Source organism: Bufo bufo, chromosome 11, assembly GCF_905171765.1.
Source record: "Bufo bufo chromosome 11, aBufBuf1.1, whole genome shotgun sequence".
Classification (NCBI taxonomy): Eukaryota; Metazoa; Chordata; class Amphibia; order Anura; family Bufonidae; genus Bufo; species Bufo bufo.
In genome coordinates, this window is record NC_053399.1 from 35,805,298 (window position 1) to 35,828,576 (window position 23,279).

The 23,279-nt window shown below is 43.0% G+C and overlaps 1 protein-coding gene across 5 annotated transcripts in view; it reads left to right on the forward strand.

Annotated features, from left to right (window-relative positions):
* Positions 1–22,828, forward strand: part of LOC120981929 (MAX gene-associated protein-like) — a 55,548-nt gene extending 32,720 nt beyond the window's left edge. For 3 of the 5 annotated variants that reach the window (XM_040411729.1, XM_040411728.1, XM_040411727.1), the window contains 14 exons: positions 880–1,076; positions 7,981–8,124; positions 10,644–10,704; positions 10,794–11,245; positions 12,293–12,521; positions 15,572–16,210; positions 17,393–17,689; positions 18,648–19,771; positions 20,536–20,624; positions 21,534–21,573; positions 21,704–21,804; positions 21,996–22,044; positions 22,509–22,692; positions 22,782–22,828. In XM_040411729.1, the coding sequence (XP_040267663.1) occupies positions 880–1,076; positions 7,981–8,124; positions 10,644–10,704; positions 10,794–11,245; positions 12,293–12,521; positions 15,572–16,210; positions 17,393–17,689; positions 18,648–19,771; positions 20,536–20,624; positions 21,534–21,573; positions 21,704–21,804; positions 21,996–22,044; positions 22,509–22,541 (3,455 nt within the window). In that variant the 3' untranslated portion in view covers positions 22,542–22,692; positions 22,782–22,828. The remainder of the gene's footprint in view (positions 1–879; positions 1,077–7,980; positions 8,125–10,643; positions 10,705–10,793; positions 11,246–12,292; positions 12,522–15,571; positions 16,211–17,392; positions 17,690–18,647; positions 19,772–20,535; positions 20,625–21,533; positions 21,574–21,703; positions 21,805–21,995; positions 22,045–22,508; positions 22,693–22,781) is intronic. The other 2 variants (XM_040411731.1, XM_040411732.1) reach the window with 2 other exon arrangements.
* Positions 22,829–23,279: the final 451 nt, after the last annotated feature.

Here is a 23,279-nt window from a genome sequence, read left to right on the forward strand (position 1 = left end):
AGACTGAGGATGGAAAAACTAACTGTAATATGGATAAAGTGCTGTCTGACTGCATTGGAAATGGATTTGCTTAAAGGGGTTTTCTGAGACTTTTATACTGATGACCTGTCCTCAAGATATAGCTCATCAGTATCTGATCGATGGGGGTCTGACACCCGGGACCCCTGCCAATCAGCTGTTTGACAAGGCAGTAGCGCTGCAACCTTCCCTTCGTTTACTAAGCACAGCGCCGTAGATAGTATAGTGGCTGTGCCTGGTATCGCAGCTCAGCCCCATTCAAATATAATGGGGCTGAGCTGTGCCTACCAGTCATGGCTAACCTCTGGCACTCCAGCTGTAGTGAAACTACGACTCCCAGTATGCTCAATTTATTTCTATGAAGTCCTGAGAACAGCCAAGCAAGTGTACATCTTGGGAGTTGTAGTTTTACCACAACTGGAGTGCTGGAGGTTAGCCATCGCAGGCCATGTGACCAATGAATGTGACATCACATGGCCTAGGCTAAGCTACGAAAAAGCTGCTGCGCTACTGCGAGCGCCACTGCCTTCTCAAACAGCTGATCTGCAGTGGTCCCGGGTGTTGAGACCCGCCACCGATCAGATACTGATGACCTGTCCCTCTGGGATAGGTCGTCAGAATAAAAGTCTTGGAAAACCCCTTTAAATGAATTCAAATAAAGCATATTCTCTGCATTGTGCTTTTCCTCTGTTATACTTCCTGGAAATGTATGGACTGAAAGTAACCATTACTTTTATTAAGAGTGTGTACCCACATGCTCTGATGGTCGTCACTGATTGGACAGTGTAAGACAGTGAGCATTTCAGATTCATACAAACTACTGAGTTCAACAGCTGATTTTCCTTTTTTTTTTCCCCCCAGATGACAGGAAATCAGATGTGCGGACACCGGTGCCTTTTCCTATCTGGAATAGATCTGATGTAGCAGATGATCCAGAGCCTCTTTGTATTCCTGAACAGTCTGAATTTGTTGAGCCCAAAATCTTGCACAAAGAACACGCAGTGAAGGGCAAGTCTCCAGGCGGCGGTGGCGGCAAAGTTGGACGTCCAAGCTCTGTGGTAAGACACCTCTAGCAGCTTATGTAACTTCACATTGTAAAACTGTCCATATGCAAGCAAGCTCATTCATTTAAACTAAACCTTATCACATTTGTTGTACAATTTTCTTTTTTATTTATTTTATTCAATCTTTTTATATGAGTGTGAAAATATATGGTATTTAATTCAGAGCATATCCTTTGCTTGCTATAGTAAGGCCTTCTGCATTCCGTTCAGATTTGATGTTGGTATTTTTTTTTAAAGGGATTGTCCATGCTTTCTTAGGATAGCCTTAGATTGTGAGCGCTATTGGGGACAGTTGGATGCTAATGTCTGTAAAGCGCTGCGGAATATAGTAGCACTATATAAGTGCATAAAATAAAATAGGCCATCCATATCGGATTGGCAGGGGTCCGGCACCCCTACCGATCAGCTGTTTGAGAATTGCTCTGGTGCCGAAACTACACAGCTCCATCCATTGTGTCGAGGGGACGGATCCGTTTTCGATGACACAATCTGGCACAATAGAAAACTGATCCGTCCTCCATTGACTTTCAATGGTGTTCAAGACGGACCTGTCTTGGCTATGTTTAAGGATAATGCTAACGGATCCGTTCTGAATGGATGCAGATGGTTGTATTATCTGAACGGCTCTGTCCATGACGGATCTGCACAAAACGCAAGTGTGAAAGTAGCCTAAGTACTGTAGGACTGCATGGACGTCTGAGAATATCTGAATGTCTATGTGCAATGTGTGGATCGGCCCTTACTCTGACAGTATCCGTGCAGAGCAAACTGATGTAGCCAGAGCATCCACGTTCCATCTTTTAATCTTTATTGAGCCAAAAATCTTTATTGCCCCAAAAATGGCACGTATGAGATGTTTCAGCAACTAGTTAAAGCTGGGTCTGTGAGAAAACCCAGCTGTAAATAGGGATCAAAACATCACTATTATTCTATATGCCATTTTAGGAAGGACTTGGATGCTGTGGCTACATCTGTTTTTCCTGTGTGTGTGTTTCCCCAGTCTTTTTTTTTTAATCAGATACATTTTTATTGGTTTTATAAAAATAAACATTATCATGTTACAAACTTCTTGCATCATACATATACTTTGTTCAATATAGTGCAAAAATAATATTTGTACAATGCAAAACAGCCAACCTACAAAATTATTGGTATATAAGCCCCAACAAAATCCCCCGCCCACTGTGAGACCTTTTAATATGATTAAGCGACAACCATCTTGTGTTTAAGACCTATTCATTATAGTAGCAGACCATTCTACCATTTTCATAATGCGATGTCAAGCAAACTGAAATTGAATAATCCCAATCAACCTCAATCACCTCCTCCAGAATTAGCCAGAGAAAATCCTAAGACTACTTTGCAAAATCAGCCATGGGCTGCAAACTCCGGATTTGTCTATCAATGGGCCCCAAATATTTTCATATTTTGAAAGGCAGTTACGCTTCACATAGATTCCCCTTTCCAATCTAATAATCCTATTCATTCTTGCAATGAATTCTGAGATGCTCGGGGGAAGCGGCTGTATCCACTTAGCGGCTAGAGTTTTGCGTGCCTGATATAGGATTCTGTTGATTCCAACTATAATATTCGGTTGCAAATTATCCGAATCTAACATCCCAAGTAAACATAATCTGGGATCCAATTTATAATTAGCACTATATATTTTGTTTATTAAGTTGACTATACCCACCCAATTACCCTGTAAGGCATTGCAACTCCACATCATATGGAACAAACCAGCCCCTTCCTCCCTGCATCTCGGACAGAAGGAGTCAGACCTATATCCCACCTTCCATAAAAAGATTAGGGTTCTATATACCCTATGTATCATAAAAAGTTTACACAGTCTAGCTGCTTCACTAAGGGATAGAATAGGAGTCGGTGCAAGAATGCCCTCCCATTGGGTATCCGAGATAGGGCCTACATCCTTCTCCCATTTCAATGTAACCTTGAGTGGGAAACTTTTCAGCTGTTCGCTCTGCAAAGCCTTATAGGTGCCTGAGATGGCTCCCTTCACAGGGCCTGGTTCCACCAATTTTTTAAATATTTGGTGAGAGACAAATTGCATAGAGGACACTCTAGATTGTGAATTTATAGCATGTCTTAATTGTAAGTAGGGGTGCACCGAAATTCCGGCAGCCGAAAATATCGGCCGAAAATGCACCTAATCCACTTCGGCCGATATTGTTACATATCGGCCGAAAATATGGGGTGTGGGATTTGTCACCCACCATCTGCGGGCGGGCGCCGGGCGGGCGGTTTACTTTGTCACTGCATCTTTATTTTACCTTACAATCGTGAGGCTCCAGTAACTAACAACTCTGCAGGCAGAGCGGAGGCCGGCGTAACGTCACTTACTCACGTGACGCGCCTGCTCCGCCTCCTTCATTCATAAAGTGGGCGGAGCAGGTGCGTCACGTGAGTAAGTGACGTTACGCCGCCCTCCGCTCTGCCTGCAGAGTTGTTACTGGAGCGTCACGATTGTAAGGTAAAATAAAGATGCAGTGAGTGATGCTGTGAGCAGCAGGGCTGGGGCTGTTATGGGTAGGGGGATCGGTCTATGGCACTGCTATGGGGAGGGGGGATCTGTGCACTGTTATGGGGAAAGGGATCTGTGCACTGTTATGGGGAAAGGGATCTGTGCACTGTTATGGGGAAAGGGATCTGTGCACTGTTATGCCCATAACAGTGCACATATCCCCTTTCCATAACAGTGCACAGATCCCCCTCTCCATAACAGCGCCACCCACAGATCCCCCTCTCCATAACAGCGCCACCCACAGATCCCCCTCTCCATAACAGCGCCACCCACAGATCCCCCTCTCCATAACAGCGCCACCCACAGATCCCCCTCTCCATAACAGCGCCACCCACAGATCCCCCTCTCCATAACAGCGCCACCCACAGATCCCCCTCTCCATAACGGCGCCACCCACAGATCCCCCTCTCCATAACGGCGCCACCCACAGATCCCCCTCTCCATAACGGCGCCACCCACAGATCCCCCTCTCCATAACAGCGCCACCCACAGATCCCCCTCTCCATAACAGCGCCACCCACAGATCCCCCTCTCCATAACAGCGCCACCCACAGATCCCCCTCTCCATAACAGCGCCACCCACAGATCCCCCTCTCCATAACAGCGCCACCCACAGATCCCCCTTTCCATAACAGCGCCACCCACAGATCCCCCTCTCCATAACAGCGCCACCCACAGATCCCCCTCTCCATAACAGCGCCACCCACAGATCCCCCTCTCCATAACAGCGCCACCCACAGATGAATTTCATTCATGAAAAAGAATTATTAATAAAATCATTAAAAAAAAAGTATTTTAAAAGTATTTGGGCAAAAAGGCAGTTTCGGTTTTCGGTCAAGGGCATCCTGAATTTTCGGTTTCGGACCAGAATTTTCATTTCGGTGCACCCCTAATTGTAAGTATTTATAGAAATGATTAGACGCTAAACCAAACTCAGAACAGAGTTGCGTGAATTGTTTCAGGATGCCTTGTGAATAGAGTTGTCCTATAGTCCATAGCCCCTGTCGCTCCCATACCGAGAATCCCTGAAGTTTGGAAAGTTCTATTAATTGGTAGTTATTCCAGACAGGAGACAAGTCTAATAGATCCGAGACTCCCAGAATTTCCCTAGATTTTCCCCAGACTTTCCTCATTAATCCCACAATTGGGAGGGATTTAAAAGAGTCAGGTAAGTCTTTCTCTAGAATTGATATAGGAGGGCAAAACCCAGACGCCCACTTTACCAGTTCTCCACTCCTTCCCACCTTTCCCGGCATTCCCCAACCTTTAAAATGTTGCAGCTGAGCAGCCAGAAAATATAGGAAGGGGTTAGGCAACGCCAATCCTCCCGCTTCTTTATCTCGCTGTAACGTTTCATACCGAATCCTACTATGTTTATTTTTCTGCAACAAGGATCAAAATATTTGCTGTAACTTATAATAATATTGCATGGGTCTCCATACTGGTGAGTTATGCAGGATGTAGAGTAACTGTGGCATTAAAATCATTTTAAGAAGGTTACCTCTACCTATTACTGATAGTGGAAGTTTATGCCAAGTGGCCACTTTCTTTTTAAACCTAGCCATTAACGGTGTCAGGTTATCAATAATATATGACCGGGGATTATCCGAAAATGTTAATTCCGAGATATTTAAAACTTTCAGTTTTTATTGATTTTTCAACATAAGAAAATTAGACAGTAAATATGTCATTTGCATAAGCCAGAACAATGTTAAGATTTGCAAGTACAACTTTGACATTTATATTGTGATGTTACATATTTAAGCCAACAAAAGAATACCAGCTAATAAATGTCACTTGTATAATCCAGCAACTATCACTTAATATATGTTAAGCATATTGATGACATATACAACAAATTGTAACATAGTCAATTCAAGAACAAGACTAATAGATTGAATCCAGAACTTGTGATCCATTTCTAAGATATATTTTATTCTATACTTTAGTGTACCGCTATATATGCTTACCCTATACCGTAATCCAGATTTAATGACGTGGACTTTCCGGGCATAAAACCACATTGATCCTCATGAATAATGTGGGATATAACAGTCAGGAGCCTATTAGCTAGTACCTTGGCCAACACTTTAATATCCACCGTGTTGGACGAGATAATTCCGAGATATTTAAAAGAGGAGACCACTTTCAGATTAATGTGAAGGATGCGGAAGGGGGGGCAGTGAGAGAATAACTGACTTGTTCCAATTAATTTGTAAACCAGATTGTCTTCCAAAATCTGATATCAATGATATTATGGGATCTATCGATGAAGCCAGATCACCCACATCTAGCAACATATCATCCGCGTACAGCGAAACTCGTTCCTCCACGTCCCCCACTTCCCAAGCCTCGAATCAACTGGGTAGAACGTAAAATGCAAGCCAAAGGGCAAATAAAAGGGGTGACAAAAGACATCCCTGCCTGGTGCCCCTCTCCAGTGTCAACATTGGGGATAGCTTACCATTTATTCGAAGTCTTGCTCTCGGCTGGCTATAAAGCAGTTTCACCCAATTAATATACACAGAACCGAACCCTAGCTTTGACATGACTGCCCACAAATACTCCCACTCGACGCTATTAAAAGCCTTTGCAGCGTCTAGTGAGACCACCACAGGGCACCCCGTCTCCCATTCCTTCCCTCCCATCTGGAGTCTGAGATTTAATGACGTGGACTTTCCGGGCATAAAACCACATTGATCCTCATGAATAATGTGGGATATAACAGTCAGGAGCCTATTAGCTAGTACCTTGGCCAACACTTTAATATCCACCGTGTTGGCCTATAAGAATCCACCATGTTGGGATCCTTATCCGGTTTGGGAATCGCCACCACCACCATTGCCTCCCTCATAGAGCCTGGTAAAATACCTGCCCTGTAGGATTCATTAAACACTTTTAGGAGACGCGGGAGCAAAAATTCTTGATGTTTTTTATAGAATTCCCCAGGCAAACCGTCTCCACCAGGCGCTTTTCCATTAGGGAGGGATTGCACCGCTATTTCCATCTCCTCTAGTTGAATATCCCCATCTAGCATTATCCTATACTTCTTTGACAAACTTAGCATCTGAATGTTGTGTAAATATTGTTCCCTTTCTCTTCGATTAATCTTCAGCCTGGACCTATAGACATCTTCATAGTGAGCATGGAAAACATTTATTATATTTTAATCTTCCGATACCTGAGCACCCAACGCATTTGTAATAACTAGCACTGTAATAACAGGAGAATTTCTGGTCCACACGGGCGTTGCGTAAAAAATATTTGGGTGCGTTGCAGGAACATGCAGGATTTTTCCGCGTGAGTGCAAAACATTGTAATGCGTTTTGCGCGCGTGAGAAAAATCGGCATGTTTGGTACCCAAACTTCTTCACAGAAGTTCGGGTTTGGGATCGGTGTTGTGTAGATTGTATTATTTTCCCTTATAACATGATTATAAGGGAAAATAATAGCATTCTTAATACAGAATGCTAAGTACAATAGGGCTGGAGGGGTTAAAAAAAAATATATATATATAATTTAACTCTCCTTAATCCACTTGTTCGCTCAGCCCGGCTTCTCTTCTGTCTTCATCTTTGAGGAATAGGACCTTTGATGACGTCACTGCGCTCATCACATGGTCCATCACAATATCTTTTACCATGGTGACGGACCATGTGATGAGCGTAGTGATGTCACCACAGGTCCTTTTCCTGTGCACAGCAAAGATGAAGACAGAAGAGATGCTGGGCTGCGCGATCAAGTGGATTAAGGTGAGTTAAATTATTATTATTTTTTTTTAACCCCTCCAGCCCTATTGTACTATGCATTCTGTATTCAGAGTGCTATTATTTTCCCTTATAACCATGTTATAAGGGAAAATAATAATGATCGGGTCTCCATTCCGATCGTCTCCTAGCAACCGTGCGTAAAAATCGCACCGCATCCGCACTTGCTTGCGGATGCTTGCTATTTTCACGCAACCCCATTCACTTCTATGGGGCCTGCGTTGCGTGGAAAACGCACAATATAGAGCATGCTGCGATTTTTTACGCAACGCACATGTGATGCATGAAAATCACCGCTCATCTGCACAGCCCCATAGAAATGAATGGGTCCGTATTCAGTGCGGGTGCAATGCGTTCACCTCACGCATTGCACCCGCGCGGAAATCTCGCCCGTGTGAAAGGGACCTAAATCATATAGGTCCACTTCCAAAAGTGTCCTGGCTAATGAAGTAAGAAGGGCCAGAAGCCCCACTATCAGATTGGAACTTATCTAGGGATCTGTCCAAGAACATATTAAAGTCACCGTGTTTCCCCAGTCTAATTCTGATTCATTTGTCTTTTGTTATTTTATCCCTGAATCAATTACCAGGCGCACATACACCCGGAGAATCCAATGTATTTGCACTTAAACAGCATGAGGACATGTGCTCGAGTCAGAGCCTATCAACGAAAAGCACCAGAGGAAAAGAAAATGAAAGACCAAAGCATATGTGGCTCTGACACCCCTGGCAAGGTATTTTACATTTTTTAATATTTTTTTTTTAAATAGCTTACACTTGTAATTTTAAACATAATTGTCAAAATACAGTGCTGTCAAAAGGTATTTGCTGCCTTCCATATATCCTCTAATATTGGAAATGTATAAAATCTGTACAGCTCGGTATTTGTGCTGTTTTCAGTATCCTGTTCTCAGAGTTCTAACTTGAGCTACTTTTAAAGGGGTTGTACCATCTCAGACATTATGGGCATATTGCTAGGATATGCCCCCAATGTCTGATAGGTTCGGTTCCCAGAATGGAGGTGGCAAAGTCCCAGATGGTGCATCATGCATGTGCTGCCGCCCTCCATTCATTCCTATGGGAGCATCTAAAATAGCAGAGCTCTGGCTCGGCTATCTCCGTCAGCCCTATAGAAGTCAATGGAGATGTGGCTGTGCTTGCTTGGTGCGCCCCCCATTCAATTCATTGGGACTTCTGAAAAGGTCTGTGTGTCTAGGATACTGCTGCCTGAATGGAGTTCTCTTTTTACAGCTCTTGAGGCATCTCCATTCCCTTGTGCTCACAGTTTTGATGCTGAGGAGTAGGGATTGACCGATTATCGGATTTACCGATATCGGCCGATATGCATGATTTTCAAAGTTATCGGCATCTAACCTTGCCAATATATCGATAATGCGTCCAGCGCTGCTCGCTTATGAGAAAACATGGCGCTTGGCGCATGCCACCATGTTCAATGGCCAGAGTCAGTGGAGAGGGAGGGAGCCCCTCCCTCCTAGGACGCGGCCGCCGCAGAGCCCAATAAAACGAGCGGGGTCTGAAGCTGCCCGCACCACTGCCACCAATAAATGTCTGGCTAATATTAAAGCAGGAGGAGGGACAGGGGAGGGTTTTGCCGTCTCAGCTAGTGTGCTCGGCGAACGCCCCCCCCCCCTTCCCAAGTATTAAAGTCATTGGTGGCTGTGGCCACAGGGTTGTCTTCCCCCCCCAACCTAAGTAATTTGATTGGTAGCCGTGGCAGTTTTGATCGGAGCCCCAGCATTGTAATCATGGGGCTCCGATCGGTTACCATGGCAGCCAGGACGCTACTGAAGCCCTGGTTGCCATGGTGAGCTCCCTGCTGCGGTGTGTACTATGCACAGGGCAGCAGGGACAGTGTGAAGTCCTATTCACCCTAATAGAGCTCTATTAGGGTGAATAGGGAATATCGTTATAAGTTATCTGCTATCGGCCTGAAAGTTCACATGTTATTGGTATCTGCTCTAAAAAATCTATATCGGTCGATCCCTACTGAGGAGTGTTTGACTCCACCCACCCCCCACCAGTGTGAATTGAATGTTTTGATTTTCGCTCTAAGCTTTTACAGTCTATGATTCCCTGTGATTTTCCCTCCTCCTACAAACTGCCTTGTACATGTTTTCCTTCCTGTCTACAGCATGTGTGAACTTCCCTCCTTGGATGGTTCCCCCCTTCCCCTCCAGACTCTGATCTGCCGTGTACAAACTCTTCCCCCTCCCTTCTGCTATCTCTACCACTGATAGAAGAGAGCAGATGAGCAGAAAGTATTGCTTCAAACAGGGGCAGGGACTGTATTGGAAGTTGCATAGGCCTTTCTCAAAACATTGCCGGGTAAACTGAAAGAAGCAAAATAAAAATTGCAGTAGCACTGCAGAATAAGTGTATCCACACTGGGTAATCGCGCTATAGATGTGAGGGAGATAATGTGGCTGAAACGTCACAGATACAGCTGCCTTCAAGTAAACATTTCCTGAATTGTAACTTTCAATACAGTGCCACAGTTTTTTGATACATAAATCTTTCAGAGTACTGCCCCTGTTTGTAGCAGCACTTTCTGCTCTCCCACTCTTTTCTTTCAGTGTTAGAGATGGCAGCAGAGAGGGGGAAGAGTTTGTACACTGCAGATCAGAGTGTGGAGAGGGGGAGAAACCATCCAAGGAGGGAAGTGCATATATTTGATAGATGATATATTTACTACACAGGGTGGGAACCCTACTCCAGGCACAATACCGTAGTGTGCCACAAGATTATTTACTGCTCTTAAAGATTTATGTCATACTCTGCAGCACCAACAGCTAGGTGAACGACTTGCCCAAACTCTAGTAAAGCAAAATGATAGGACATTTTTAATCAAGACTGTTTTGAAAGTTGATTATTTTTGCATTTATGAAGCAAATGGAGAGAAAAAAAAATTCAGTGCATAGGTGTCCATAGCCTTTAACCATGTTACAGACAGCCATACTGCAGAATACAATAAACACCTTCATAAATAGTACAGAAGAGTTTTCTTTAAAACTCATTAAAATCATCTCACATGAATGTCTAATGTCAATATTGATTTATACTATAAGCCAGTTAGCTTATGTTTCAAGATTTGTATAGGATTTATAGGCAGAGAAATGAGATTCCACTGTTTGTATACATACACAGACGCTAAGCTCTTTAACCAGTGATTTCATGAGGTACAGGGATTTATTGCAAAGAAGAGGCTAATACTTGTCTTCTTTTAAATTTTCAGGAGCACAACCTTAAATCAAGCAAAACCAGAGAGCAAGAAAAGGATGCCAACAAAGAGGATGGTAAAGCCAAACACCTGAATGAGACGCTATGACCAACTGGTTCCGTGTTTTTGAGGGTTTTTAATGTTTCTTTTTCTTCACTTACACAGAAATTGTAGAAAAAAAGTGTGACACGATGAACAACCATGATCCAAGCAAGCTCATTGACATTATCTCAGACTGCAGCCGGGAAGAGGATGACAGTAAGGTTTTAAACATTACATCGCAGCGCATGACTAGAAGAGAACCACAGTCATTCAAGGTGGGAAGCTTTAATGTTGAGCTGAAGCAAGAAAATGGCATAGGAGAAAAGTCTGCTTCAGGTACCTTTTGTTCTCGTGTGAAGATTGCAGTATCTGCAGAGAAGCAGGTAAACTCTGACCCTCCAAATCCAAGGCCTGAAAATGCAAAACCTTCAGAAGAACCTGAAAATAAGCCTGCTGATATAGAAGCAAAGTCTCATGGAGGGAAGGGATTGCCATTCTACGCCAAGGTTATTCCTGCTGGCAAACTAGTGGCTCATTTGAGGACTTCAGACGTCAATCAAGCACACCTGGTTGAGGTATTTCCACTTTTTTTACTGACCCTCAACCAGCTTTTGTTGCCTGTTAATTTAAAGGGGTTTCCCAAGTGTTTAATATTGATGTCCTGTCCTCAGGATAGGTCATCAATGTCTGATAAGTGGGGGTCCAACTCCCAGCACCTCCGCCAATCAGCTGTTTGAAGAGGCCGTGGCGTCCCAGTGAGTGTCGTAGTCTCTTCCTAGGCCAGTGACGTCTCGTACAACTGTCACATGGCTTAGGTTCAGTTCAGTCCCATTCAAGTGAATGCACCTTGCCTACTTTGCTAAGCACAGCCGCTATACAATAAACGTGTGCTGTGCTTGTTACGCTGTGAAGAGGCGCGCTGCAGTCTGTTCAGACAGCTGATCAGTGGAAGAGCCAGGTGTTACACTCCCACCGATGGCCTATCCTAAAATATTTCGGCAGTATTTTGCTCCCAGAAAACACCTTTAAAGAGGACTTGCCAGCACTCTGGACATGTCATTTTTATTAAATACGTGCATTCTTTATGTAATAAATTTGGATCCTCTTTAACCCCTTAAAGACATCCGCTATACATGTACAGTGGAAGTCCGTTCTTTAACAATGTTACCTGCTCCAGGGCGCAGCGGGCACCATAGAAAAACTCTATAAACGTGGTATCGCTGTAATCGTACTGACCCAAAGAATGAAGTTAACCGCTCAGCTTTACTGCATAGGGAACGCCGTAAAAATGAAATCCATAAAACTAGAGCAGAATTGTGTGGGTTTTTTTTTTTCCAATTTCTCCCCATTTGGAATTTTATCCAGCTTTCCACTACATCGTATGCAATATAAAATAGTACCATTAGAAAGTCCAACTTGTCCCGCAAATAAACAAGCCCTCACACGGCTGTGTGAACAGACAAATAAAAAAGTTATGACTCCAGGAAAGCAGGGGGTAAATGTTATTTCTACTGGAAATGCATCAGTAAATTGACAGTTGGACGTAACCATTCCCCTTCTATATTTGCTACAATATACATAAATTATTTTTCTTTTTATTCTTATTTGTCATTTTATTGTAGGTCAATGGCAAGAATCACCCTCAAGCAAAATTGCTTTTGGGGCAAATGGGAGCACTTCATCCAGCTAACAGACTTGCAGCTTATGTTACACGTAGACTGCAGCCGAGCCTTTCTCATCTCTCCAAAGTGAATGAAGTCAGTGCCAAAATGGCTACTAAAAGTCCTTCTTCAGATGTAATTACTGAAGATAAGTCAAAGGACAGCCTCCCTTCACAGCAGAATAAGACTGGTATGTATAACTTGTGTTATTAGACTGCATTAGGTAAATGAAAAAACTGCAGGCTCCTAACCGGTCCTCAGGGTTTTTCCTGCGCAGTAATAATCCTACACAGCGCCATTTGCTTAAATGAAGCTGTTTTTGTAGTTTCCTGCACAGTGAGCTGGTGGAAGCACATTGTGGGAGCGCGCATGTGCAGAAAAAAACCAGAAGGCACCTTGGCTCCTTCAATGTTGGGCTCAATGGGGTTCCCAGAGGTCAGACCACACTGATAATATATAATAGTCTTATACAGTACAGACCAAACGTTTGGACACACCTTCTCATTCAAAGAGTTTTCTTTATTTTCATGACTATGAAAATTGTAGATTCACACTGAAGGCATCAAAACTATGAATGAACACATGTGGAATTATATACATAACAAACAAGTGTGAAACAACTGAAAATATGTCAAATTCTAGGTTCTTCAAAGTAGCCACCTTTTGCTTTGATTACTGCTTTGCACACTCTTGGCATTCTCTTGATGAGCTTCAAGAGGTAGTCCCCTGAAATGGTTTTCACTTCACAGGTGTGCCCTGTCAGGTTTAATAAGTGGGATTTCTTGCCTTATAAATGGGGTTGGGACCATCAGTTGCATTGAGGAGAAGTCAGGTGGATACACAGCTGATAGTCCTACTGAATAGACTGTTAGCTGCTTTTTTCTTGCCATAATACAAATTCTAAGTAAAGAAAAACGAGTGGCCATCATTACTTTAAGAAATGAAGGTCAGTCAGTCAGCCGAAAAATTGGGAAAACTTTGAAAGTAAGGGCTATTTGACCATGAAGGAGAGTGATGGGGTGCTGCGCCAGATGACCTGGCCTCCACAGTCACCGGACCTGAACCCAATCGAGATGGTTTGGGGTGAGCTGGACCGCAGAGTGAAGGCAAAAGGGCCAACAAGTGCTAAGCATCTCTGGGAACTCCTTCAAGACTGTTGGAAGACCATTTCAGGGGACTACCTCTTGAAGCTCATCAAGAGAATGCCAAGAGTGTGCAAAGCAGTAATCAAAGCAAAAGGTGGCTACTTTGAAGAACCTAGAATATGACATATTTTCAGTTGTTTCACACTTGTTTGTTATGTCTATAATTCCACATGTGTTAATTCATAGTTTTGATGCCTTCATAGTAGGGGTGCACCGAAATGAAAATTCTGGTCCGAAACCGAAAATTCAGGATGCCCTTGACCGAAACCGAAACTGCCTTTTGCCCAAATACTTATAAAATACTTTTTTTTTAATGATTTTATTAATAATTCTTTTTCATGAATTTAATAAATCATATTATATAACATTATTATATAATCATTTTACACCCCCCCTTGTCACTCTCATTTTACACCCCCCTTGTCACTCTCATTCCCCCCCCCCCCCCCTGTCACTGTCATTTTCCCCCCCCCCCCCCCCTGTCACTGTCATTTTACACCCCCCCCCCTTGTCACTGTCATTTTACACCCCCCCCCCTTGTCACTGTCATTTTACACCCCCCCCCCTTGTCACTCTCATTTTACACCCCCCCTTGTCACTCTCATTTTACACCCCCCCCCCCCCCCCCCCCCCCCTTGTCACTCTCATTTTACCCCCCCCCCTCCCCCTCCCTTGTCACCTGTAGTGTAGCGTGGCCGAGCTCTGTTCGTTCCGCGGTACAGGAGCATTTGTTTCTTGTACCCGGCCGGACTGAAAGGAAGTGCACACTAAGTGAGAACTTCCTGTCAGTCCGGCCGGGTACAGGAAACAAAAGCTCCTGTACCGCGGACCGAACAGAGCTCGGCCACGCTACACTAACAACAGCAGTAGCACAGAGCAGACACAGCAGGCTGCGCAGCACTGAGCCGGAGATTCTTTAGAGCGGCAAGCGTTTAGGAGGCACAGCATGAGGGGCGCCGCCGGCCGGCCGCCCGAACGTGTATAACCAACTTTTTTAAATCCCACAAATCCCAAACCCCATATTTTCTGCCGATATGTACCAATATCGGCCGAAATGGATTAGGCCCATTTTCGGCCGCTATTTTCGGCCGCCGGAATTTCGGTGCACCCCTACTTCATAGTCATGAAAATAAAGAAAACTCTTTGAATGAGAAGGTGTGTCCAAACTTTTGGTCTGTACTGTATATACTAGGTATAAGCCATAACATTACAAGATAGGGTTATCACTTTACCGTGGCCACACATGGCTCCATATTTGTACCTGGGCCGTGTATGTGACCAGTAATTAATATTTATGCGGTGTGCAGGTGAGGTTTACAGTATGTGGTGCTTCTCCAAGCTATTTTATTCATCCTTCCATTTTCTCATCACTGATGACCTATCCTCTGGATCAGTACCAGGTCGTTAGGGATCTGTCTCCTGGCAATCCAGCCGATCAGCTGTTTGAAGATGCTCTGCATAGTGTACCAAGCTCTGCGTCATGCACTGTGTAGGGTAGGGATCAGCAACCTCCAGCACTCCAGCTGTTTTGAAACTACATTTCCCAGAATGCTTCATTCACTTCTATGAGAGTTATAAGAACAGCTGAGCAAGTGTGCATGCTGGGAGTTGTAGTTTCACAGCAGCTGGAGTGCCCAAGGTTGCTGACCCTTGGTATAGAGGCTGAGTTGCAGAACGGCCATTTGACTGACCAGAGAAGAGGCCTCTTCCAACAGCTGATTGGTGGAAATCCCTAAATCCCAACGATTTGATGCTGATGAACTTGTACTGAGGACAGGCCATCATTATTTACCTCCTTTTCTAACTAAGCCATATTAAGTATTATGTCGGTACATATTAAAATATGATCAAATCCAAGTTGCTTTAATAGGCAATGTGGATATATTACTATGTAGTTTACATTTGTGGCAACCGGTCTTTGTTATAAGACAATTGAAGGGATTGTACTTATAAAATGAAATCATAAGCACTTTACTGGTAAAATCTGAAAAACTTGTAATAAAATAACTGTAATGTGATTTGTCCTAACTCTCTTCCATACTCACGATGAGACATTAGTTGGAAGATTTTGACATGCAGATGTTCTACTTTGCAGCTGCACAATCCAGGCCTAGCAGCACACTCACTCAGTCTGTCATGGGTGACGATGGATCAGTGCAAAAAAGTCCTGGAGTCAGCTCATCTGAACCCACCATACTGGGGTCACCAAAACTGAGCATCCAGTCTACTCGGCTAATATTCGTCTCCTCTACTGTGGCGGCGGGGAAGCAAGCCCCAGCTATCACTACTACTTCTTCTTCTTCTATGAACCTGCCATCTTTGTCTACCATACCCCTCTCTTCTGCTGGCTTAAGCGCTGATTCTCCCTCCAGAAAGAAAGCAACACCTTCCCTCCCAACCTTAATGCGTGTAACAAAACTGATAACAAAAGGCTCTTCTCTGTCCATTCCTGCAGGAATAGTAGCCGCAACCGATGCCCGCGCAATGACCTTGACATCCGTACCCTCCACTAAGGACACTGTTCTGACACCACCCGTACTGTCTTCACCTTTGGTCAAATCCTCACCCACTACAGGGAATAGATCATCAGTCTCCCCTTCCAATAACCCTGGTATTAATAAAAGCATTGCTACTTCATTACCAAGTTTAGTATTGTCACCCAATGTGCCACGAGTTGGATCAGTAGCTTCTCAAGTTGGATTAAATATTACCTCTCCAGTGACTGTAAAAACAGGTAAATTATTTTTTATATATATATATATATATATATATATATATATATATATATATATATATATATATATTTTTGCGCCTGTGTATTCTCCCCCCCCCCCCCCCCCCCCCCCCCCCCCCCCCCAATATATATGCTTTACTTTCAATCATTGACATTTTGTTCTATATTTTTATATTTTCTTAGGGGGTTGTCCCAAGGTCACAACTTATCACTCAACCACAGAATAGTTAAAGGTGTTGTCCAGGTTCAAGGCTGAACCCGGACATATCCCGATTTTTCACCCAGGCAGCCTCCCTGATATTAGCATCAGAGCATGAAATTCGCAGGGCAAAGGCATTTTTAGGAGGTCTGGTGAAGTATCGCGCTCTCCTAATGGACTGCTAGGCCAATGCTTCTGCCCAGCAGTGAGCCCTGGGACGTTACTGTCACTAATGGGTGGAGTTTATCGCTACCCTAGCCTGTAAAACGGCTAGGGCATCGCTAAAGCCTGTCCATCAGAGTAGGTAGCTGCTTCTGCCTAGCAGTGTAAAAACATAAACAAAAAAGTCCTTGCCCTACAGATTCAGCGCAGGGCAAGGGAGCCAATCGGAGCATGAAATGTTCGTATGTCCGGGTTCAGCTTTGAACACCGACAACCCCTTTAAGTGTCTGATTTCTGGGGTCCCACTGTTGGGACTCCCAGTGATCATTAGAACCGAGTCTCCATGTTTCCTGTTTGGAGCAGTGGTCAGGCATATGCACTGTTGCTCCATTCAGTTGTTGTGGAGCTGCTGGAGGTAGCCGGGCGCGGTACTTGGCAGTCACATAGAGTTTAAATGAAACAAGAGGGCACATACTTGACTAGCACTTCTTTCAAATAGGAGGCACGGGACCCTATTTTTGTAATGGTTGAGAGTCATAGCAGCACGACCCCCTGTGATCAGTCGCTCATCACCTATATAGGCAATAAGTTGCAATCTTGAGACAACCCCTTTAATATATTCTTGAATGTTTTTTTTGAATAGTTAATAATTACAACATTTCTTAAAATTGAGCTCTTCGCGCATTACATAGGTTATCTTTAAGGACAAATCTGTGGTACCATGGGCTAGACACAATATCAGAATATTCTACATTTGATCTATGTCTCAGTTACATGTTTATAGCAAAAAAATATTGTTTTTTTCCCCCATAATACTACAGTCTCCAATTCCACTGTGCCAGCATTGAATCCTTCTAAAGTAACCTCAAGTCCTGGAAAACGCTTAGGTCCTCGACTTCTTCTAATTCCTGTAAACAGCTCCTCCAGTCCTTCTCGACCAGTACAGTGTGTGCAGTCATCTCCTGGACAGAAGATGGTGTTACAGCCCATAAAGACTACTAGCGGTGTCACTTTATTTAGGCACCCCAACGGCCAACTCATTCAGCTCGTGCCATTGCAGCAAGTTCAGTCTTCCAATGTTCAGCCAAGTAGGCAGCAAGTCATCATCCGTAATCCAGGTACTGAGTGCCAGATTTCTAATGGTTACTAATAGATTTGGTTGAATATTCATTCTAAAAATGCAATATCAACGATTGATATTTCTTGCTATTTTCGTTACATTCTGCATGGTCTCTGGGACACCTTGAAACAACCCATATGGGCACTAAAAGGGATGTCTTAAGTGGTTGTAAATCAACATGATGTTACCCATGTAGAAGACAAAATGCTGGCAATTGAGTAGAATATCAAAGCGGTTTCATGATTTTATGAAACTGTGCTGAATGTTTGCAAAGGTGTTTTCCCACAATGGACATTTATCACTTATGCACAGTAGAGGTGGTAAATATCTGATCAATAGGAGCTCACTTGAATGGGGGTGCTAAGCCCCGGTCCTCCTCACTGCTTAAGTACATTGAGAAAAGGTTTGAATGGAGCGGTGTTGACACATGCGCCCTGCAGCTCCATTCATTGTCTTTGGGGCTGACTTAAACAGTAGTTCTGTACTTGGCTGTTTTCAACTCAGCAGTGTCAGTATGAGTGTGGCTGTATTTCCTACTGCAGCAGTTTCAGAAACTTAAGGGGTTTTTAGAGGTTAAAATAGTAGCATATTTCTTTAAAAGCTATGTACACTTTTGGGGGCAATTTTTTATTTTTTTTTAATATTACATTGTACTCATTTTGAGCTAAAAATCAACCATTTTTCCAACTGGTCTTTATAAAAAATATTGAACCCTTTTCTCTATACAGCCTTGAGATTCTCTTGTAGCGGGCTTGTAGAAGGTTATCTCTAATCGCTGTCCTCCTAACCCTTTGGGACAGAACGGCTGAATACTGTTTAATAACGACCAATTGAAAAAATTTATTTTCAGACCAAAATTAATTAAAAAAAATGCCTCCAAAGTTGTACATAGCTTTTAAGGTTAAACCTTGCATTCATAAAATGGTACAACATTTGTTTTCCACTTTATGCACTAGGTCCTGTTATGGGCGTCCGCCTTCCTTTTCTAACAAAATCTGAAGCCTCAGCCTCAACTTCGGTGTCCATTCCAGCAACCACTGTTCCTCCTGTTTCTCCTTCATCTAACTTACCGATTCTTTCTCCTTCCAAGACCAGTCCAAATAAATCTGGGACAGTAATCTTTCCACAAAATCCACCCATGCTTTCTCAGCTCGGTTCTCTTGCCGTGAAAGCCTCCCCACCCAAAAGTAACTGTGAGGCATCTCTTTCTTTTCCAAAAGTTGTAACTTACACCGCTAGTGAACATGCTGTAATAACATCTAAAGTGATGCCCCTCCTTTCAGCAGGTCTTTCCTTGCCAAATATCCCACCACCTACATTGCAAAATAATAGCCCCACAAATGCTGCTACAAAACCTAACCTAACACTAATGGGCAATAAGCCAGGCACTACAAGTAATCCAAATGAAGAAGATAAGAAGCTTTCAGATTCATTAAGTCCTCTAAAATATGTCTCAAGTGGGGAAAAAAGTGACAACGAAGTAGTCAAAGAATGTGAAGGGCAGCCTACACCTGAAATTGTTAATGATGGGAATGGACCTGAAGTGCAAAAGTCTACAAACCAACAAATCAAATCTGTGACTGAAGAGGTCGATACCATAGCTAAGGAGGAGCAATGTCAGAATGGACAGCAAGACAATGGACACTGTCAGCTCAGTATTGATTCCATCAATGAACTGTTTGCTTCAAATGTAGACCTGCTGCAAGAACCTAGAAAGAACGATTCCCAAGATGTTTTGATGAGGAGAGACCAAGGTCCAGCAGATAACAGTGAAAGTCAACAGTGCATAGCAGATAATACCAATAGTCAAGAGAAATCTGGGGACAGCAGTCCCGTGACCTTAGCCTCAGCAGAACACGTAGCTGCAGGTATAGAGCAATGTAAAACTGGGGAGAAAGTAGAATTATCGATAGAACAAAAGTCGGCAAAATCACAAGACGCTGTGTCATCATCCGATCAGAATAACTGTGAAAGTCTCCAAGTGGATCCACAAGCAAAGAAAGTCTCCAAGTGGATCGACAGCAAAGAAACGATTTCTGACGACCAGGAAATCCAGAGCAATCCACAAACTGAGGAAGAAGTGAGTCCTTTTGTTTGCTGTATTATAACGGGCATGCTCAACCTGCGGCCCTCCAGCTGTTGCAAAACTACAACTCCCATCATTCCCTGACAGCCTACAGCTATCATCCTACAGAAGGGCATTGTGGGAGCTGTAGTTTTACAACAGCTGGAGGGCCGCAGGTTGAGCATCCCTGTTTTATAACAACATGTTATTGGGGTTATCCGGGAATTTGATATTGATGACCTTTCTGACTCCCTGGCCTAGGTGCAGCTCAGTCCCATTCAAGTGAATGGGGCTGAGCTGCAATACCAGTCACAGCCGCTATACAATGTACAGTGCTGTGCTTGGTAAGCTGTGAAGAGACCGCAGCACTGACTGGAGCTCCGGTGAGTGCAGCATCCTCTTCAAACAGCTGATTGGCAGGGGTGCTGTGAGTCGGACCCCCACCGATCTGAGACTGATGAGCTATCCTGAGGAGAGGCCATCAGTATCAAATTCCTGGATAACCCCATTAATTGTCTCTGTTCTGCTAATTAAATGTACCACACTTGCAGCGTGTCATGAATCCTGTTCAGATTGTTATTCTCCACAGAATAGCTGTGATGGTGAAGAAGCTGATATTTCATTGGAATTACAATATTTCGGAGTTGACTTTATTAGTTTAATTTTGCTTTTATAAATTTTTATACCCCCAACGTGTTTCATGGCTATGTACAAAAAGGATAATGATTAGCTTATTATATGGTATGTGAGTTTTGATTCATTCTTTTTTTCATATCTAGAGTGATGTTGACTCTGTGGACATCGAAACCGTGGAGGAGCTTTCTGACATGATAGCTCGTGCGAAAACATATGCTGCTGTGACTTTAAAGGAAAAGTAAGTAATCGCTTTTTATTTTTTAACAGCAATTTGCTGTATGTTGTATACACATATAAAATGCTGCAGGCAATTATCTGGAATAAATCTTGATTTATTTTTAATAGGTAATTATCAACATTTATCAATCACTAGGCAGAGGGTAGTTACATCAGCAGTCATCCCCTCTGAATTGAAAACCGGTGAATGCTACTGAGATTTCTCGACCCCATAGAGAATCATTGCTTGCTGGCAGTAGCATTTTTTTACATGGAACGATCTGCTGACAGCAAACAGTGATTTATAGGGATTGTCCAGGATATAATATTGATGACCTATCCTCAGGATAGGTCATCAATATCAGAACAGTGGTGGACCCCCCACTAACAGCTGTTAGAAAAGGGCGGGTGCTCCGTGAGTGCCGTGTCCCCTTCCTAGGCCATGTGATGTCACTGTATATTGGTCACACGGCCTAGTTGCTGCTCAGCCCCTTTCAAGTCAATGGGGCTGAGCTTCAATAGCAAGCACAGCCGCTATACGATGTACGGCGCTGTCCTTGGAAAGCTGCCAAGAGCCCACAGCGGCTCCCTGAAACAGCTGGCCTGAGAATGTGATAATGATGACCTATCCTGAGGATGGGTCATCATTATCTTTACCTGGATAACCCCTTTAATGTGCCTCAGGAAAGATAAGATCACCCGATGAGCGAGCATTTACTCGTTCATCAGTTGATTGGTGGCATGTTTACATGCAGTTATTGCAAATGAGCGTTCTTAGGAAGGATGGTTACTAATAATTGCCCCAATAGTCGGCCTAGTCAGTTAAAGGTCTTTTATAATGCAGAAATGTTGCTTTAGCTGAAATTACCTACAGTAAAAACAAAAGAGTTAATTTTAACAATTTTTTTTCTATCTTATTTTGTAGATGTGGTACTCCAGGAAAAGTTTGTGAAAATTACTCCAAGGTAATGCTGAAGCATCTGGTGTCTGTCATTCTGTTTGACAAAATATTCCACAGCCTTTTACAAAAGGGATCGTAAATTGCATGTTACATGTTATGTAAAATGAATGTTTAATCTTGTTTTTTCTATCTAGAGTGGAGTTGATGATTATGTGGACATTGAGACAGTGGAAGCGCTTTCTGAGAAGATAAATTTTGCTTATCTAAAGGAATCTGCTCATTTAAATAAGGACATGTAAGAATCATTTTTTTCTAACAGAAGTTTGGAATTTTCTGTGTAATAAAATAAACTTTTGTAGATACGTAGCTTTATCTACATATTGTATATAAAATGCAGAATTCTGTTTTAGTTTAAAAAAAAATGACCAATAAGGACAAAAGCGTGGTTCATTTTAACAGTTTAGTTTTACTAATTTTATTTTATAGGTGTGACACTGAAGGAAAATCATCCAAAGGGCGGAAGAAGGGCTCCAAGGTATATGTGAAGATTGTGTTTCTATATATATAATATAAAAGGATCAGCTATGCTTTAGATTATGGCAACCTAGCTAGATAAGTTGACTATACTCTGTCAGACAACTGCTCATTTAGTGGTCCAATATCCCCCACGCCTCACTGTTAAACATTCCTGCTTGGCTCAGCCGAGATGGCATGTTTATGTCTGGATGATGTCTTCCAGCACTAACCGGTCATACATTTGGGATTTCAGGTGGCCATTTTTATTTTTTTACAAAAAACGAGCAATCGGGATATCTGCCGAGACCTGTAGTGTAGTCCGGGCTTCTATTAATGGGATGAAGATTGGGCCCTTTTGGCATGGACAATTTTTTTATGGCAGGAGTCAAACCGCTATATAGAGAAAACTATAACCTGGTTAACAGTAGACAACCAAACTAGGAGTAATAATAATATACATTTTTTTTTGTCGATTTATTGAAGATGACTGGAGAGGACATCTTTTCAGAGCATTAGATGAGGGCACCAACTTATTTCACCGTAAGAACCACACAGCCAATGGAGCGGAAGAGGCGAAGTGAATTGAGGGATCTGTTTGAAGAACTGAGAAATGCTCTTGGTCTTCACAAACCTTCCTAAAGTTTCTAAAAGTTTTATCCTTAAACAGGTCAGGTCTGTTTTTTTTTTTTTCCAGAAATGGCAGGAGAACTGTTTACGTGTATCAGTGTAACTTCCTTCTTTTCTTTTTGACTTCAGGCCATAGAAGAGATTAAGGACTTGACCGATACTGCTGATACGCTTATTAAAAAAACAGACTTTTGCTATCCAGGACACACGCTCAGTTGATCAAGAAGGTGTCAATCTTTCAGGTTAGTGAAATATTCTCATGGAAAAGAGTTATATTCATGTGAAACCAATAATGAATGTATGGATATTGTTCTTTTGGTTACACTTTGCACCACTGTTTTTTCGTTATTACACGAATAGTTTAATATTCCTATTGATTTCAGCTTGTCACATCTGTCTGAAAAATAATGACTCTTGGCAGCGGGGACATTTTCTTGAAGGGGTTGTGTCATCTCAGACAATGGGGGCATATCGCTAGGATATGCCCCCATTGTCTGATAGGTGTGGGTCCCCGAATGGAGCTGGCAAAGTTCCAGAGGGTGCACTACGCATGCGCGGCTGCCCTCCATTCATTTCTATGGGGCCGCCAAAAATAGCGGAGCATCTGCTCATTTACATGAATGGGAG